Raw genomic sequence first — 18,902 nt, 5'->3', positions numbered from 1 at the left:
GGGGGTGGGGAGGGGTTGGTATAGCTTGTATGCATTCTGTACACTTGAAGGATTCGAATAGACACAAGACGGGAAGAGGTTTTCTTGTTTGTATTATGTGTTGGAATACAGGCCCTCTTTCATTTAGAAACTTCCAGGACTTGCTTGCTTTGAGTACAAAGGTTAGCTCGCTAATGAAGAAAGAAAAGAGCCTTTCTGCCTTTTTCCTCTCTATATCAATGTTTCTGGTGTACACTCATGTACTGTACATTCAGCAGCAGACTGTGGTTCCTCTATTTTCCGAGTACTGCACATATCTAGCCTCCTCTCCCAAGTTCAGTGTTTTGGGACACTCAAGAACAGTAGATCTAGTACTACTTGGTATGACTATCGCTAGAAATCTAGTTACATATGCCATTAGATTGGACAGTAGTATAGTCTTCGTTTCTCCTGAGACTTCTCAGGAGCTATGCTATGCATACATTGTTACTTGGGTAGGTACATGTACAGTACGGAGAACATGTGTAGCCTGGTAAAGCGAGACGTTGAAGACTATTGATTGCCTCGTTTTAGGCACTCATGCTCCAAAGAAGGAGGGTACATATATACGCTCGGTTCAAGATCCAGCACTGCAGTGTATGTGCAACATGAGACAGACAGACAATTAGTACTATAGTACCATACATACCCCTATAAGACCAGTCTGATTGGCTGGCAATGATGTGATCAGAGCCTCAAGAGGCCCTTTTAAATGGACCATTGTCATTGTAGGGAAAGGAAATGATCTTAGTGTTGGATCATTGGTACTGGGTCATTACCCGGCGGCGGTTCTTGGTTTCAGTTTCACCCGGGTTTTTTTGACTTGGACAATAGGCTAATACTAGAGGATTTCAAAGGCGTCCACCCCTTACTTGCATCATAAGTACGCGGATTCAGGGCAGAAACAAGAAAATCAGGGAAAGATATGCAATTTGTCAGAGTTAGTAGGTGCCTAGGTACACTATGTAGAGATGGAGTATCACTCTGGATAGATGAACCCAGACGTGGGACGTATGCATGTATTTTATATGCATCTGCGCACCTTCTCCCCTTCGTCATCAATGTTTCCCCTGTTTACACTCTCTACATGATAGTAAAGCAGGCCTGAATTACGAAAGTGGCTTGTAACCATTCCTTGTTTTAACATCATGGGATTGGAAACCTGGCCCCCTGTTGCACACCAATGTTTTTTGCCACCGTCCCGGAAGATTGAAGAGCTGCTTCAACCCCCCTCCCCCGCGCTTGTGACGCCTCACTTGTCGAACAGGTAGGCAATCAGTAATGGCCTGGGATTTGCCTTCGAGATGGCAAAGTCATGATGCATTTTGAGCAGGGCCTGATTGTTGGATATCATCCTTACCCTGCTCCACTGTGTACGGGGTATATCAACGATGTCGCGGACGACTGGAATCCCTGACAACCATGAGCTTTGAAGGATGCAGAGAGATAGAGGAGGAATTCCAAAGCAGTTGCCTTTCAACGGTAGTGGAAAAAGTGCACACTTCTCATCGCTGACCTTCATGTATAAAATGGCTACATGCATACCTGCCTACATGTGGGAGGTACCAATCGGGATGTATGGATAATGCATGAATGACGGTATATGGAACCGGAGAAGATCCAAGGCGCCCCTCAGATTGCCGCGGAACGCGCTGACAGCCTCGAGCATTTGAGACTCGTGCAGATTTGTGGAGGATTGACGAGATTGGGTGGACCCTTGGAAAGGATTTTAAGCTGGATTAGTTGTATACGATGCCGTATATATATATATATATCGTCCAGCCACCGTGCCTCCCCAATCCCTCAAGTATCCGATTGGAGATTGGCAACGTATTCTCCTTTAGACCGCTTACTGGGCGGTGGGGACATGTTCGAGTTTCACTCCCCGGTGCGAAGCTGGCTGAAGGGGATTATCACGGCAGCCCGCATGTTCTTTTGAGAGGGTTGAACGCTGAAGATACCCAGGTTAGGATGTATGCAGCGCGCCGTTTGCAATTCCAGGATGAGTGGGGGAACATATTCAAAAAGAAATAGATCATCCCTAGGCAAAACTGCAGGTTCGTTAGTTTACAATGTAAATATGTGCCAAGAGCTGCAGAGAAGTTCTAGCGGAAAGTCGAGACTCAACGACACCCCCGATCCGTGGGGCCACGACATCATCGCGGCAGAGGAAACAAAATCCGGGCCGCCATAGAGAGTCCTAAACAAGCAAAAGGCAAGGGAAGTCAGAGCATTGCGCATGATACTGTACATGAGAGTCTTGTTAGTGAGTGATCGGAGGCGGGAGTTCGGTGTGCCCCTCAGATGCCCGGACGGCAGCCTCACTTTTCCACAGGATGATATCGTCTTTTAAGAGTGAGGCGGCAACGAAGTCGCCGCGAGGAACATCTCGAGAACGATATCGGACCAGTGCTCACTGCCTCGCATCCTGGCGGCTATTGTACTGCCCTGACAGGCTGATATTCGCTGCTCCGCGATTTGTCTTTGTTGCTAATAGCGGCTCAAGTAATATTGTTGTGGCTGACTGTCAGCTCCCTGGCTACAACAGCCTCCAGTGCACCTAGTATAAAGCTGGACACATCCGCTCAACCATCCAGACTACAGAACAACCAGGAACTGGCATTTATACCTAGTCCGAAAAAGATATCACCGACGTTGCGTCCATCCCGTGATCGTGACCGTCTCCGCTCCATGTCCGGCCTGTCCCAGAAACTTAGTGTACCTAAAATGTCCCGTGTCCAACAGTACTGGCTTCCAGGATACGGACTTTCACGGCACATCGTACTGGGTCACATTCAATACTTCCTTGGGCCGTCTGCCTCGGTCAGACCATACAGCTACCAGGTAACGTTGCCTTGGCGCGTCCAGCCTTTATCCTCGATAGTAGTAGAATGGCCCTGACGATCGATCTCAAAAGGGGCGTGAAGGATATCTTATTGTGGGCGTGCCCCTCACACGAGTAAATCGCCCTGTTTGCGTGTTTTTCGATTGCGAACCCTTTTTTTCCTAACCCGGAAATAGGAACAAATCGACGACCTGAGAGCTATGTCACGAGAATATGAACGCCAAGAAGCTGTCAGGATGACCAGTCACGCCAGCGTCGATAGCTTAGAGAGGCAGTCGGAGCAGTCTGCAGAGCCCTACATCAACGAACTCGTGCCCATCGGCCAGCACACACGCAGACGACCGGTAGCATACGATAGTTACCGTAACCGGTGAGAAAAAGATTAGCCTGGAAGAAAGAAGGGGGGTCAGCATTCATATATCAGGATCAGTTGATGATCCTGCCATTTCAATCATTTTCTGCAAAGCAGCAACAAGGGGGGCTCTCTTGTTCATTGCACTGGCTAAGGTACACTTACGCGTTTCTTAGCCTTTCGCATTCTTGCCGGGTACACAGAACCGCGGTCTCTCGTCATACGACGAGTCGAACTGGACACAAAGGACGTCCATCCCTCGTGGCTGAGCCACGGTGGTCGTCCCCCATGTCCAGTTGGAACAGTACAGTACGACACGAGACCAGCAGCAGCAAAACAGAGAGCCGAAGTTTTGAAAGTGCTGTGGGCTCAGGATATATACGTTATTCCTGTTCAATTCCGTTAATTCAGGCTAGGGGTTATGAAGGGTGGAGTTTCTGCGTTTTCTTTCTGAAAACCTACCTACCTTTTTTTCTCTCTCTCTGTTATCATGCAGGTTGTGGATAGTCAACACTGTTTATCTCCTTTTATATCCTTTGCAAGCGTCCATCAACTCTTGTCACTGTACCTTTTACCTCTTCCGAAACCAAAAAGCCGCGCTTATCATGTGGCCGGCAGTCCTTCAGCAACCGCATGAAGAACAAGAGACTCAAATTCAATTCGAGAAATCCGGATCCAAGATCTCATCTGGGGTATTATTCGGATCTGGTCCTGATCGAAAGCACGGTTCTGAGTGGAAAGCTTAAGACCTTAACTTCCTTCTCACTCGCGGGCACTCCCTCAACTATCAGACTTTTCAGACAGGTAGGCTTCCCTAGACATTGTGACATACAACTGACGTTGTAGAGGAGGGAGAATCTAAACCTCAATCCTCAATTTTCCCACTATTCTACTCCAGCCAGTCATGGGGATAATTCCTAAAAGCGAAAGGAGAGAAAAGGCCTGAAAGTAAATAAAAAGGGGGTAGGGAAGAAAATCTACAAAGGCAAGTACCTAGTACTTCTTAACATAGAATATGTAGATTGAACTGCGGTTTCATTTCGCGGTGCCGCATCATCATATGATGAAGTTCATGCCGAACATCATAGATGGTCTGTTAAAAGTCCGAGCACATTTTAAACGAACAAACTCTTGAACCCCACGTTTCAACTGTGGTTAACTTAGTAAGCTAGATCTTAGGCAGGAAGTATTGTTTAGTTTGGACGCTTCCCTTCGCCTCCTTTATCCCTCTAGTCACCACCTAACTGGACAACCCCCACGCAAGAGCCAAGCGAGCATGACCTCATCATCTATGTAAGTACCTCCATTTTCTGGCCAAAGGTACCGTTCCAGATACTCCTACACGCAGAATAAAATCTTCAAATATGCTGCTGTGAGACGACCACCAACCTTACCCTGTCACACGGCGCAGGTGCGAGAAAGGCATGTCGCTGCTCATCCATGCGTCACCTCCGGGAATCTGTTTAAATTCATTCACACCGGCTGATTCGATTACACTGACAAGTTACGGTACTCTGGATGGACTTGTTTTAATGAATTTCCGTTGCATCAGACAATGGCTACAGCAGCACTGCTGGTTACATTCAAATTATTTCTCCGGCGTTCACGACGGCAACCTATGAACATCCTTTCTTCGAATCAATGACAGAGACAGAATCGATATCTCCTTCTGAACCTGCACAAGAAGGGTCTTCGACGAATTTTACAAGCTCCCATCTCCCAGCTGCCGATTGAGCTCCTGCTTCAGATCAACTCTCACTTCCCTTTAACATCCCAAGCCTGCCTCGCTCTAAGTTGCCGGTCTTTTTTCGAAATCTTAGGCTCGGTCCTAAACGCAAAGGAATTCCGTTTTCCGCGGATAGTCTCTGATGAGCGCCATCGCTGGATCCGTGACAAGTCGGCGCTGGTAAGGTGTGAACTTCTTCGACTATTGGAGAAAGATCGCTGGCGCTATTGTTTTCGATGTCTCAAGCTCCATCCTGTCGATGAATTTAGGCCTCGCAAATGGCAAGGTTGCATCTTTGGCCATGACGCGGGTATCGTTGAACTCTGCCCCTGTATGCAATTGACGTTCGGAGATAAACGCCGACTCGTTGCCCTCCTGGAGAATTCGAAGAGTTACCAGATCGTGCCTCCGGCATCAGTGCTCGATGACTTATCGTATGCAACGGTTTGTATCGAAATCATCCCCGTTCTGCTAGACAGCGGCGACCTCCTCGTTCAAACTCAGTACGACGTAACGTCCGAGAACATAGAGTGGTCTTTAAAGGGAATGCCCGTAAATTGCTGCTGTTGCAGGTCTGTCAAAGACTGCATTTTCCCTCTGATTGCGAAGTGGATCCGCTTTCCACCATACACGAAATGCGAGGCATGTGAGGCCGTGACAACGGACTTCAAATTCACTCGTACCGCATCTGGGAAAAAGTACTCCTTCAAAGTCATTAGGAATCTTGGGAAGGAAAACTCTTACGCAGATCTGGCTTGGTATCGTCAGTCAATCACAGGCTATTATTCGCTGGGCAATGAAGAGTGGTGAGAGTACTGCACTCTGAAACTATTTTTTGTCAGTTACGCAGGTTACGATCGAGACTGGGCACTAGGATGGCGCGAAAGGTACATGGTACTTGAATCACAGGTGATTTAGGGCCTCGGCTATAGTGTGACGTCGATTAATGAGCGTGGCGTTGTATACGCAAGGAGTGAAGGAGAAAGCGACAAGGACACTAGTCAAGAAAATCGAGGTTAGGTTATCACTCATCATGGAATGAGCTGCGGCTCACCTTGAACGTGGTTAGCCTAAGTCATCAACAAAACCTTTTATTAGGATAACCAGAGATTCAAAATGTTCAAACCATGAGCTTCACCCTGTTTCATCTCGACTACGGATCTTCGGTCAGAATCAAAGAAAGAGGAGCATCCTATACGGAGTATTCGGAGAGGGCAAGCGGGTTGCTGCATGCCCACCGGTTCTATGAGCTCGTCTTGGCAATGGCAACAGTATAAGTAGAATACATGCAGTACTCCTGTCATAAAACTAACAAATAAAACCGCCGTCTTCCATAACATATCTATATATCTATCCGGGTATACAGCACTTGATTACTCAATAACAATCATCGCCTTCTTCCACCAGGTATCACGCACCCGTTCCGGCTTCTCCGCCGCAAGAACCTCCTCCAGCCCTGTCTGCAGATCCACCGTCTCCGGCGGCCACATCCAGGGCTCATGTCTGAAGACGATCCTGTGCACCACGTACAGCACCACGAAGGCCGGGATGCCGATGTAGGCCGTGAAGAAATTCGACACGGACCACTCGGAGGGGAAAAACACCGTGAACCCGTTGGCGAGCACCAGGAACATGGAGCCCGTCATGGCGATGTACGCGCCCCAGGGCTGGAGGTGGGAGCGGTAGGGCTGCTCGACGCCCTGCACCTTCGTTGCTTTTCGGAATCGGAAGTAGATGATCGCGCAGCAAGTCCAGCTGATGAATCCCGCGGTGTTGGTCAGGTTGACGAACCAGTTGAAGACTATGGAGCTGGAGGTCCCCAGGGAGAGGTACGCCAGTCCCGAGAAGAGGGAGCTAACTCCGACGGCCATGTAGGGCAGACCCCAGCGGTTGCAGGCCTTGAAGATCGATGGGGCGTTGTTGGATACGGCGAGGGAGTAGAGGGAGCGCGAGGACATGTAGAGGAAGGAGTTTCCCGAACTCCAGGCTGATGTGAGGATGACTGCGTTGACGATGTGGTCCAGGACTGGGATGCCGGCATTCTTGATACCGATAACGAATGGGGATGATCCTGCACCAGCTCCTCCATTGGTGAGAGCCTTGTTATCTGATGGGCAGATGACGGTGATAGCGAGTGTTCCTAGGATGTAAAAGAATACCAAGCGGTAGAAGAACCGTCTCGACGCGCGGGGGATGTTTCGACGCGGAGACTCCATCTCACCTCCTCCGATCACGATCAATTCTGGTGCGAACATGAATGCAAAGGCGCTCAGAATGACGCAGCGGAGGAGGGCAACAGATCTCCCTGCATCTCCATCGACAAGGGAAGCTTTTCCAGCTGGATAAGGACTTTTCCAATAGTGGAATCCCAAGCGCTGACGATTCGGTCCGCCACCCCAGAAGAGAATGAAGGAGAGCATCAACAGGCCAATCAGCAGAATGACCTTGAGACCTGCGAACCAGAATTCAGATTCTCCATAGAACTTGACAGGGAGAAAGTTCAACCCGACAATGACGACCAACATAACCTGGAAGCAAAATATTAGTCTCAGTCTGATAACAATGCAAACTCGTTGAATCAGGGGACTAACCGTGATCCACACAGCTATAGATATATGACCTTCAGGGTCCCAGTACTGAATCACCAGAGAAGCCGCCGTAATTTCGTACGGCACCAATATCCCCAAAGAATACCAATACAGGTAACCCGTCGCGAATCCCAAACTGCTCGAGACATAACGGTACCCATAGTAGCTCATACTCCCACCGTGCGCCGGCAAGTACGCAGCCACCTCCGAGATGGCCGTCACAATGAAGAAGACCAGCAGTGAGATGATGATATAGGAAGCGAACAGAAATGCCGGGCCACCCAGCGCCAGCGCCTGGCCGCTACCGACAAATAGACCAGTACCAATTGTACCCCCAAGGGCCATCATCTGGAGATGACGGCTCTTCAGCCCACGCTGGGTCACCCCGTATCTTTCATCGTAGAGATCAGCTTCGACCTTTGCGCGAAAAGCATGGCGTTTCTCGACGACTCCGCCGTAGCCTGAGATGTCTTCAGCGTCCGGAGTGACAGTATCGGCTGCTTCTTTAGTATTCGATCCCATACTGATCACTTATTCGAACGAGCTCAAACAAGAGGAAGAAAAGGGACACGAAGCTGAAAACGCCAGTTTATAAAGGATACTGGAGATTGCCAGGAAGAAAAAGTCTGGCAAGAAACCCCAGTTGGCGCAAACTTGGACTCGCACAAAGTGGCAAGCAGATAGGGCCAGGAATGTGACATCCGGGCTATCAGCTATAGATATATCAAAATACCTGGAGAGGATAAGCCCGAAGAATTAGAAAACCCCATCCTTGGATCAGATCCATGCAAAGCGGGCGGATGGGAGCATATCGGCCAGCAGCAAAGGATCGTAACTGGAACGCTTCGAATAACCTCCCCAAAAAGTAACACTCTCCCCCGGCCATACTGTAGAATAGATGATAGCTGCCACACCTCACCAGCCCATCGGGAGGCAGAAGAACGCGTCGAGATACTTTCGATGTATTTCATTGGATAGCAGGGATTATTAGATTAGACCCGACAGGCATATAGATAAGAAAAAAAATTAATGGGTTCCTAAAATCCCTAAGTGCGGACTGATCAGCGCCATGTCGAACAGCCCAGAGATTGCGCTAACGCTGAAGCGCACTTGTCTCGTCTCCCAATCCTTGTGCACCTTGTTCAGCATCGTCGCATCAGCAGTGAACTGTGGTACGCAGTACACCGTAACTCGGGGTGACGCCGGAAAGGACATCCATTTTCGTGGCTTAGATGTTGCCGCTTTATGGTCGATACCAGCGCGTCCCATGATAAACTAGCGCAATACAATATATATACCCTGCAAGTTGTCAGCGACATCAAAGAGCGTTCCATCATGGGTTTCAACCTGTATAACCACGCCTGGTCAAATTCCAGGAACGATGTTGAGTGTATGTTTTCATCTTCTTCTTGATTGTTGAGGATCGCCTGATGTCCCAATTTTGCTTTTTGGTCGAACCACTTGCTTGATCAATTAAAATAGCCATTAATCAAATCTAGAAATCTTTCCAGACAAGGTTCCAAGCACCAAACTTAAAGGGCCGCTGGAGAGTATTGGAATCAAGTCATCAGAGGCCTTCAAAGAAGAATTAAAAAGAGAGTTCTCTGATTCAACTAAAATAGGTAGGCACCAGGATGATAGCTAGCGCATGTTGTACTGTACGAAGCCACTGCACCTTTATAAAGGCCGGACCCTATCTTCATCTGGCAGCTTGTCTTGTGGAAAACTCTAGGTCCTATGCCGACTGGCGGTTAAAGAAAAACTTCAATGTCAAGAAGCAGAGCATGATCTGGGTTGAATGGAAATTTCTTCGATTGCTCTACAAGAGGGAGATCCTCTGCTCACAACCATCTCACACCACGCTGGTGAGCCTCTGGGTATCCATATGTGTCACACCGTTCCTACACTCGTCTGGTCTGCCTTAGTTACGTCTGAGTAGGGTTACGCCTTTTACCCACCCATATCGTGTAATCAAATGGAAAGACCGAGATAACCATGTACTTAGATGTTTGCGGATGCTGTCATTCAGATTATCGTTGTTAGTAGCGCAGCATGGTACAATCTCCACTCTCGTCGTCGATCAGGGTTCCTGTTCAGGAGCCCTGAAGATAGAAATTCCACGCTGTGTAGCTCACGAATGTATGGCCGCCCAGTCATCGGGAAGTCTAAAGTCTGGCGGCACGCGATACTGTCCGTAGCAACTACCTCTTGTGCAGTGTTCAAGATTGCAACGCCCATACAGGCGGCAGTAGCACTCGTCGGCGCGCGGGCATGCTATTGCATTGAGCCGCTCTAGGTCGACACCACCATATGCACTCTGAGCGGTGGATTCACCTTGCTTTATGAACAGAATGTGCCAGATGTATGACAGAATTCGGCCTGCGACGCGGTCGTCGCTCGGTGCAGCATTGCTACTCCGAAAGTGCTTATCGCTACTTCCGTCAAGCAGCCACTGTCGCAAAGCAACATACTCGTCACGAGAATGCTGCCACACACGGTTGCGCGCAACGACAAACTGCGCGCAACACTGCGCGCGAACAGCATCAGTGCGACCTAGAAGTAATTCCCCACTGCCTTTATACTCATCGCCGCCGAACAGGGCCGCGAGAGCGCGCGGCAGCGCCTTATCAGATACCGCGCGGGCGTCCCACGGGTCCAGCACAGCCTGCAGAGACGTCTCCAGGCTTCCCTGCGGTGGCGTCGAGGGAGGACACGTGCTGGCGCTCCAGTCGCAACGCAGGTTATGGTATCCCCATGGCTCGAGTGCCGCAGACACATTGAGCGCGGCGAGCAGGGCTGCGTTGTCGTAGTCGGGCGCATCGTTGTGCCAAGACCAGCGCGAGCCGTGCACGAACACCACACCGGCCTCGGGGATATGTGCGTAGTTGTCAATCAGGAATGTTAGATATGCCATGGCCTCGTGCCCGCGATTCGCGGGCACTTGTAGATGCCTTGAGTTCTTGTCGGCCGGCGCGTCGGCCGTGTAAACGCATAGGTGGTACAAATGGGCCAACCCATCGAACCAGCTGGAATCGCCGTCGGCTGCAACTCGTGACACGACTAATGCCGGCTTTTCGCTACCTGCCAGGCCGGGACAGATGCCGCGAGCCTCGGGCAGCGTGGCAGAGGTAGTCTTGTAGCGAATTTTAGTCCATGCGAAGGTCTTCTTGTTTGACTGGGGACGATTAAGGAATAGGATAAGAAATAGTATGACACCGAAGAAGGCAAGTTGGACGAGAGATCTCCGCGTCCTCCGTCTCATTTGATCTGCTGCTGGTGAACGTTGTTGACAAGGGCTGGAGTGTTCGGACATTCTGTTTTCCATCGCAGGCGCGGCGGAAGCCGCGGAGCCGCATAAAAGAAACTCCGCACCGTGATATAAATCAATGCGCCGAAGGAGATGCCTCGAAGATACGCTTGACTTCGCAGCTGAGAATCACCCACCGTTGGCCCATATGAGGCTATACCTCAACACTGTCCGCCGCTCTTATCAAGTGAGCGCACTCGTTGCTGATAACGGTGTTAGCAACAACGATATCGCGTGCTCGCGGCCGCGGATTTACGCGTCCAGATCGATCGCCAAAAATGGAAGTCAAGAAAGTTGATAAGATAATAATTCTCGCCTGCTTATCTTATCTATCATGATTATTGGATGTTGAGTTGGCCAGTGGCCATGGTGTCAGCTGCATGATTAAAACTGCTCGCAGACTATTTTAAAAGAAAGACACTTATTATAGTACCTATATTCTCATCACTTGGTAGAGATAAATCTTGTATATTGTACTCCGTACCGGTTTCTCCCTTCCAGATGTTCAAGTCCCGTCCCTATTATTGTCCTCTCCTCCCTCCACTTCTCCACATGTCCTCGCAGTACAATTGATTACCAGAAATGCGAAAATGCAATTCACTGCTCTTATCACAATCAATAATATCGGGATGTAATGGTAGCATGACTAGAGCATCAGAAATACACCGTCACTGCAAGCCCACCACATATGCATAACACTATGCAGTCATCCAACGCCCAACAAATGTGATACGCCATCAAGATATGGCTTGCTTTTTATACATGACATCCGTCCTCATCGTATACTTTGTTCCTCGAAACACAGGATCCCCACCGTGAAGCAGATTGTTCTGCTGGAACACGAGAACCGACCCCGTCTTGGGGAAGATCCGGACGGCCCTGTCTTCCTCCCTGAAGTTGGGAACGAAGGATGTCGCCCCGCCGAGAAGCTTGCCCGCCGGGTCTCCATTGACGTTCTTCTCCCCATCCCCCTTCTCCTCCACCCTTTCTTTCTCCCGCGTCAGTTCCTCGAGATCCTGCTCCCCATCCCCGTTCAGATACAGATGGATGGTGTAGTACGATATTTCCTCTTTTCTGGGCGTCACGTAGAAGGCATCCCAATGCGGACGGAAATACTCGCCCCCTTCGTACTTGAGGAAGCGGAGCCTCTCGTTGAGCCGGGAGAGATGGTAGACATTTTTCCGTCCCGCGAGGCCCGTCACGAGGGGCTGGTTCTCGATCTTCTCCATACCAAAGTCCCGCAGGAACGGCATCAGCCGGTCCAAGAGCCTTTGCGCCAGGAGAGGGCTGTCCCAGATGATCCGTCCGCAATTTCGGGTGTCGGTCGCCAGAACCTGCTTTCCGTTCCCGACATTGATCATGGCCCGCTCCCAGGTTGGAGTCGTCGTTGCAGAAGCGGAGTCCCCAGAGAAGGTGGCGGTGGTGATGGTGGTCGCTTCTGCTAGACGGATCAATTCTTTGCATTCCGACTCAGTGAAAAGATCGTCTATGACGGCTGCAAAGAGATTTTTGTATCTGGGGAGGCGTGGATCTGTTGCTGTGAAGTCAATGCTTTGTGAATGAGCATTGTGAGGTGCCTCAGGAGGCAGGAAGTCGTCAGGGATGTCAACAGATTCCATGGTCATGTTGCAATAACGTTCCTTGGTAAGGTTCCCTTTGTTGATATGCTGCAAGTCACGAGGGAGCTGAATAGTAGATAAAAGGTATCAGAATTTTCTTTTATGGTCGAACTTATTTTTCATCTTATAGCAAACTAGTAAGCATGCACGTCTCCCTCAAATGTCTTGACAGTTGCTGCAAGCTCGATTGCTGCCTACGAGTGCTACTGCACAAGTTCAACAAGGCCAACAGTAAGCATCAGGGAAAGACCTCGAGGGGAAGCTCACGCGACCAACTTGGAAGATTACCTTGTACAGAATCATTAATTTTCCGACTTTGGTAATGTAGCTAATCCATAAGGATCCTAGCAACCTCTATCAAGCGACGCATCCTTTCAAATCAACTTCTCATTCCACTAAGTTCACTCACTCGTATAGTACAGACGATATGGTATTGTTCCTAATGGTATGACAATGAAGCTAATACTTAGTAAGTAGGGCGAGAGCTCTCAGCTAGCCCTAACAGACAGGAGGCTCGCCACCCCGCCGCAATCAAATTTCTCCAGCACCATTAGATAAACAACAAGATCAGAAGAAACAATGACTCCGACACCGACATGACAATGGAATTGATAAAACACCAGATAAGACAAGATAAAAGCACATCAACAACGCTGCACGCCATATGAAAAAAAAAAACACGCCAGATGTAAATAAAACAGAACCGGAAAGAAGCGTCGACACATTGTGATCGATCGTCAAAGGGGTTCTCTTATCTTAAAGAAATCCGCGAAGAAATAATAACCGACTCCGAGTGAAGCCATCGAGAGCAGAGGGGATTCTTTAAAACGACACACGCCCAAAAACGCCATCGCTATGCTTTGCAGTTGCAGATGTTGATGCTGATAGGAACAGATAGCGAGAGAGGAGGATATCGAGGAGGATCTTGTTTTTGAGACGGAGTGACAAGACGATCCGTGCACAACTGAACATCGTGACGAGACGAGACAAGAGAGAAGTGACAGGCTGATCGAGAAGGATAGGTTGCTTCGATATCGTCCGACAGGGTATCAGGCATGCATATGTACGGGGTGAACGGAGCAGGGAGGTCTATGTACGGCGGCGCAAGGACGTACTCTGCAGTCGAAAGGGGTCGTCTTAGACGATTCTACCCATTTTGGGCCGTGACGTCCTCATCCGCCTTCTCGTCATAATCGCCCTCTTCAAAAGCGGCCAACATCTCCCTCTCCAGCTCATCGTCATCGTCGTCCGGGTCCGGGTATCCTGCACCACCCTCTTCGCCGACCTCCTCCGGTTCAGTTGGCGTCTCCGCCGGTTCGCCGAGACCAGCATGGGCCACCTCCTTCAGACCGGTACTCCGCTCATGGGAGAGCTTGATCCTCTGCGCTAGCCGAGAGCTAGGTGCCGGCTCCTCCTTGCCTTCGACGCTCTCATCTTCCCCTTCTCGAAGCTCATCTTCAATCTCATCGCCTTCCTCACGCTTGCGCTTTCGAGTAGGCGTCGGTGGCTCACCGGCCAAAAACGATAGATCACTGTCACTCTCACTCTCATCCTCACTGCCCAGAAACTCCCGGAGCTCATCGTGCACGGCGGCCTGCTGCTCCGCATCGTACCCGATGGGCGAATGCTCCGTCAGCCCGGCCGACTTGAGGATCTCCTCGTCGGCCCCTTCTAGGTCGTCATCTTCCTCGTCCGTGAACGACACACCCGTGTCTTCCTCTGACGATGAGAGGTAGCTCTCTGCCGCGTCCTTCGACCCCGGGGAGCTGACCGACAGGATCGGTTCCCCTCTATCCTCAGGGTGGACGGGAACCAGATAAGGATCCTCGTCCAAGTGTTTCCACTGCGTGAGCGAGTCCAGGAGCCACTGAGTCGTCACGATCTTGATCTTCGGATACCGCGTGGCCTCCCGCACCTTGGCGGTTCTGTTTCTCCCCGCCACCAGATGGGTCGTCTTCGAGCTGATCTTCTGGGCGATAACGGCACCGAAGCTCTTCGCCCACAGCGAGATATCAGCATTCTGCGTGTCCGTCCCGAGTGGAAGCACTCCTGAAAACACCAGGACCACCCCCTCAAGAACCTGCCGCTTGATCAGCGGCATGACAACCTTAATATCCGGGACCAGCTTTAGGTCCACATCCTTGTCCTTCGGTGGTGCCTTTTCGCCCTTCAAAGCCGCCACCCGGCCTCCTAACGGCTGTGAGCGTCTCCGGTCATATTCCTCGAAGAATTTCCGATGCACCCGCTCCAGCCGTTCCTGTAGATGATAAAGCTCAGTATCATTATCCTCGAGAAGGTGATGGCGCTGCCGCGTCGAATCTGGCGTCTCCTCCATGCCGGGCTCGGCGCCTTCCGCAACCGCCTGCGCCTCCGCGGCGGCATCGTCTTCAGCATCCAATTGCTTCTGCTTCTGAAGAAGAGGACGGTCCTCAACCTGGTGCATGATAGTCTCCTCCTGCTCCGTTGTCTGCTCGTGCAGCAATGCCGGGTTGTCGCCACCGCCCATGGTGACCAGCTGCTCCAACGCCGAAACTTCCGCTTCTGGATCAGCGCTCACTCGTGTGCCGTTGACATGCGGCTTTGCCTGGGTCGCAGGCTCTATCTCGTTCGCGGGCTTGGGCGCAACCTTGCTACCTGGGGGCCCGGGCCCTAATTCCGGCTTCTTTGGCAGGAAGCTGGAGTTGATATCACCGATGCCAACGAAGAAATCGTACGGAGAGACCTTGATGAGGTTGGGACTCCACTTCCACACATCTCCCCTGTCGTCGATGATAACCACCATCTTCGTGTCCACGGGGAACAGACGCTGAAGGTTCTTCGCCGTCAGACTCCCGCTCTCGTCGCGACTGAGGATCCTGTCCCCGAAGATCTTACGATCCGGGTCCACAATGTTGGCGATATTCTGCGCATAGGCCCTCGTACCCATTGTGTAGATGTGTAGTTCGTAGAGTTTCGAGACATTCTGCAAGAACTCCTCCAGTCCCGGGCGTAGCTTGATATAGTACCAGCACCCGCGCATACCAGGTCCATCATCGACAAGCTGGAACGCGCGCACATCCTTGACAGCCTCATGGTTCGGATTGTTCTTGTCCTCCTTCCACTCTCCCACAGTCGGGTCAACGGTCGCATGGATGATCGTCTGATCCAGATCGACGACGAGCGAGAGCTTTCGGGAAGCCAACAGACGACGCTTCGCATCCTCCTCCACGCGTGTGGCCTCGTTCTGACTGACGGTAAGCGCAGTATTGTCGTGAACCATCCGGATGGGGGCGCGCATCGAGTCCATGACATCGGTATTGTAGGTGGCCTCGGTCATGTCCTTCCCACACTCCGCGCACATTCCTCCGAACTGGATCTCATGCGCACATGGCTCGTCGATCTCTACGACATTGATTCTGCAGCTAGTTAGCCCACAGCCCGCGGAATGGTAACGGAATGGACAAGGGACAGGAGACTTACGGTTCCTCAATGACATCTCCCTTCTTGATCTTCCACTGGACAACCTCCCCGTCGACGGTGGACTCGAACTTGGTGGGGAAATCCCGCCGGACTTCGATCTTGTTGCCGAGGCCGTCGCCCTCGGTGACGACGGTCTGGTAGATGTACCAGAAGATGGGCTCATCTCGCCGGACCGTGTCGCCAGGCTTCTTGAGCAACGAGGTCACGGTGATCGGGTAGTGGAGGGTGGGCGGCAATCGGAGGAGCATGCTCCCTTTTTTTCCCTTAGACTTCAGGCCCTCTGTTGTTTTTTTCTTATTTTGTTCTTCCTCCTCCGCTCACCGCAAAAGACTTTTTTTCGCGCCTTGTTGTTTCTTCAAAAACCCCTCTGCAGAGACCAATGTCGCGGGAGGAATGAGCGGTCAGGTCCAGTTAGTCGGCCATCACCCTCCCCGTGGCGCAGAGGCGAAGGTTCGGGACGTTGTGACAGCGAGGGAGGTCGGTGGTGTAGGGAAAGCGGAACGTCGTGGAGAGTCGCCACAGCAGCGCGACGCAGGCTTCGATGGCTGACACGAGGAGAGTAAGAGAAGCAGGAAGCGCAGACGGAGATGCAGCTCTGCTGCAAGAGGTGCAGACAGCGTGGGGATTGGGGAAGGGGGGAAAGGAATTGCCCCAAGAAAGAAAAGCGCGCGCGTCGGCGTGTCTGTAGGTTCGTGCGCGGGGAAGCTTCGAAGATAACCAGCGATCGCCGGCGGCGGCTCACAGTGAGAGATCCGTGGGCGGAGAGGAAAAACACGAGCGGCCGTTGGGCCTTTCAGAGCTGCGGCCCGCCTGGCCTGTGACTGGCGCTCCGCCGGCTCCATCGCTGCACAGCTCCTCGCCACCGCATGCATTGTTTATCTTTCTTTACATGCCATCTTTAGCTCTTTCGGCAACATTTCTATTGGGATAATGAATACGTGCTTAATTACTCAACAAAGCGGTGCAAAAACTTTGAAACTCGACTGCAAAACAAGGAACGAAACATCGGAGACGCTCTGGGAGATCCTCCACCGCTAACCATAATCTGTTACGTATACTCCATAGGCAAAATGACATGTCCAGATCACTCTGCAACTGAAATCATGGGGCTCTGCACTCCAACGTTCATGCGCGCTACGGATAGAATACGGAAGGCACCGCCCCTGCCTCAGACATTCTCACAACAACCGTTCTGGGTCAATCCATTATTGCGACATGTATATGTTCATCCGTCCAGTCTTCGTCTCATGACAATAGAATGGTCCATCATTTACTTGGCCTTGGCCAGGCCAACGGCGCCGTTGCCCAGGTCGTACACGCTGTACCATTTCCGGAGGAAAGCGTCACCCAGGATGGCAAGCGGGCCCACCGGCTCGGGGAAATCCATGCCCATGAAGGTGCTGATGCAGGAGCCCTGCACCTCAAGGATGTAGTCGTACGGTCCGATGGTGAAGTTGTGGCCGCTCAGGTTGAAGGTAAGGTCAGGCAGAGAGGAGCGCTTGTCGCAGTCGACAGAGTACTGGCCGGTCCACGACTTCTTGGCACCAATCTCCTTGTTCCTGGTAGACAGTCAGTATTTAGATTACATTCAAACGCGCTGATAGAAAGGGACAGACTCACAGAAGCTCAGCAAGGGTGGATGGCAGAGCAATGAGCGAAGTGCCGGTGTCCAGGATGGCACCGGTGTTGTCCAGCTCGGCGACGGAGTCACCGAAGGCAATGGAATCGAGGTCGACTTCCCAGTAAGCCTTGCGGCGAAGCGGGATCTTGACCAGATCGCCGGTGTAGTGGTCCTTGTCAACACCACCGAACGTGGCCTCGGACTGGTCACCGTCCTTGTTGGTGTCGCCCAGGTAGAAGCCGAAGACAGGCTCGTCGACCAGCTTCTGGCTAACCATGTTGTAAAAGGGCGGGACGATCTTGTTGACGGAGATGGTGTCGTAGCCCAGACCCAGGATGCCATCGAAGCGGCCGAAGGCAAAGGCCAGGCCAGGCTCGCTGGTCGCCTCAGCGAAGTCCTGGTTCTTGACCTTCAGATCACCGATCTGAAGGACGTCATTGGAGACGAAGCCGCTCAGGCTGCCGGATCCGTAGCGGATGCTGAACTCCGAGCCGTTCTTCTTGTAGGTAGATGACTCAGACGAGTCGTACTTGTTGTGGAGGTAGCAGGCGATAGAGCCGCACTCCGAAGATGGCACCCACAGGTTGGAGCTACCAGTGTCAAGGACGACCTTGAAGCTCTGGGGCGGAGTACCGAGGGAGATCTCGGTATAGTCTACAATGACGCATTAGCTCCTGCGATCAACCCTTCTGCCAAGGACAAGGATAGAGAACATACACTGAGCGTTCAGGAAGTTGTCCACGAGAACATCGTGACCACCCTCCGTCTTCAACGAGGTGTCCTGGAACATGTCCTCATTGTAGGAAGGGCGGTATCCCATGTACTTCTGGCCCAGGGCGCGGACATGGGAGTCGATGCCGTGCTTCTCCTGCACAGCAGTCTGTCAGACTCTAAACGATTCCAATAACGAGGATAATGATGACAACGACGATGGAGACCAGTGAAGACTTACGAACTGCTCCGACAGCGGCACCTTGTTGAGCTTGAGCTTGTGTACACCGGCGGAGGCGGAGCCCAGCAGCGCGGTAGCTGCGAGCAGGGAGACAGTCCTCATGATGGATGTCTCTTAGGCAAAAAACAGACACGAGATGCGAATGAACAGAAAAGAAGGGGAGATGCAGTGGTACTTGATTGTCGACGGCGATGACGAGAGAGATAGAGATAGAGATAGGGGGATGGTTGGGAGGGCAATGCCGCGTTCGTCACAGGGTAGGTTAGCGGGTGTAGGCGTGACCGCCGGAGAGCGAAACAGCGGGGAGGATCCACGACGTGGGCAGGGATCAAGCTGCGGATCTGCTGGCCTTGCTTTGCTGTCACGCCCGGAAGCCCAGCCTGCCGGCCCACTATGACGAATAGACTCCGGGAAC

At 51.6% G+C, this 18,902-nt stretch overlaps 7 protein-coding genes across 7 annotated transcripts; 2 read left to right on the top strand and 5 right to left on the bottom strand.

The window, feature by feature from the left end:
- Positions 1-2,745: 2,745 nt before the first annotated feature.
- On the top strand, positions 2,746-3,237 carry VTN00DRAFT_1747 (uncharacterized protein; the record flags this gene model as incomplete). The annotated part of the gene is made up of 3 exons (XM_069427888.1): positions 2,746-2,862; positions 2,936-2,977; positions 3,040-3,237. The coding sequence occupies 3 exons, from the start codon at positions 2,746-2,748 to the stop codon at positions 3,235-3,237; spliced, it is 357 nt and encodes a 118-aa protein (XP_069292449.1).
- A 3,077-nt stretch (positions 3,238-6,314) lies between these two features.
- Positions 6,315-8,051, bottom strand: VTN00DRAFT_1746 (uncharacterized protein; the record flags this gene model as incomplete). The annotated part of the gene is made up of 2 exons (XM_069427887.1): positions 6,315-7,469; positions 7,533-8,051. 2 exons carry the CDS (start codon positions 8,049-8,051, stop codon positions 6,315-6,317), a joined length of 1,674 nt encoding a protein of 557 aa, XP_069292448.1.
- Positions 8,052-9,660: 1,609 nt separating this feature from the next.
- On the bottom strand, positions 9,661-10,842 carry VTN00DRAFT_1745 (uncharacterized protein; the record flags this gene model as incomplete). Its single annotated transcript, XM_069427886.1, has 1 exon — positions 9,661-10,842. The coding sequence occupies one exon, from the start codon at positions 10,840-10,842 to the stop codon at positions 9,661-9,663; it is 1,182 nt and encodes a 393-aa protein (XP_069292447.1).
- Positions 10,843-11,573: 731 nt separating this feature from the next.
- On the bottom strand, positions 11,574-12,461 carry VTN00DRAFT_1744 (uncharacterized protein; the record flags this gene model as incomplete). The annotated part of the gene is made up of 1 exon (XM_069427885.1): positions 11,574-12,461. One exon carries the CDS (start codon positions 12,459-12,461, stop codon positions 11,574-11,576), a length of 888 nt encoding a protein of 295 aa, XP_069292446.1.
- Positions 12,462-13,602: 1,141 nt separating this feature from the next.
- On the bottom strand, positions 13,603-16,162 carry VTN00DRAFT_1743 (uncharacterized protein; the record flags this gene model as incomplete). The annotated part of the gene is made up of 2 exons (XM_069427884.1): positions 13,603-15,850; positions 15,915-16,162. 2 exons carry the CDS (start codon positions 16,160-16,162, stop codon positions 13,603-13,605), a joined length of 2,496 nt encoding a protein of 831 aa, XP_069292445.1.
- A 145-nt stretch (positions 16,163-16,307) lies between these two features.
- Positions 16,308-17,165, top strand: VTN00DRAFT_1742 (uncharacterized protein; the record flags this gene model as incomplete). The annotated part of the gene is made up of 3 exons (XM_069427883.1): positions 16,308-16,391; positions 16,817-17,037; positions 17,087-17,165. The coding sequence occupies 3 exons, from the start codon at positions 16,308-16,310 to the stop codon at positions 17,163-17,165; spliced, it is 384 nt and encodes a 127-aa protein (XP_069292444.1).
- Positions 17,166-17,184: 19 nt separating this feature from the next.
- On the bottom strand, positions 17,185-18,589 carry VTN00DRAFT_1741 (uncharacterized protein; the record flags this gene model as incomplete). Its single annotated transcript, XM_069427882.1, has 4 exons — positions 17,185-17,473; positions 17,535-18,189; positions 18,253-18,403; positions 18,488-18,589. 4 exons carry the CDS (start codon positions 18,587-18,589, stop codon positions 17,185-17,187), a joined length of 1,197 nt encoding a protein of 398 aa, XP_069292443.1.
- Positions 18,590-18,902: the final 313 nt, after the last annotated feature.

Source organism: Thermoascus crustaceus, assembly GCF_041956765.1.
Source record: "Thermoascus crustaceus strain CBS 181.67 unplaced genomic scaffold VTN00scaffold_1, whole genome shotgun sequence".
NCBI classification, from domain to species: Eukaryota; Fungi; Ascomycota; class Eurotiomycetes; order Eurotiales; family Thermoascaceae; genus Thermoascus; species Thermoascus crustaceus.
Note: the sequence above shows the minus strand (reverse complement) of the source record. Positions and strands in the feature narration are given on the sequence as shown.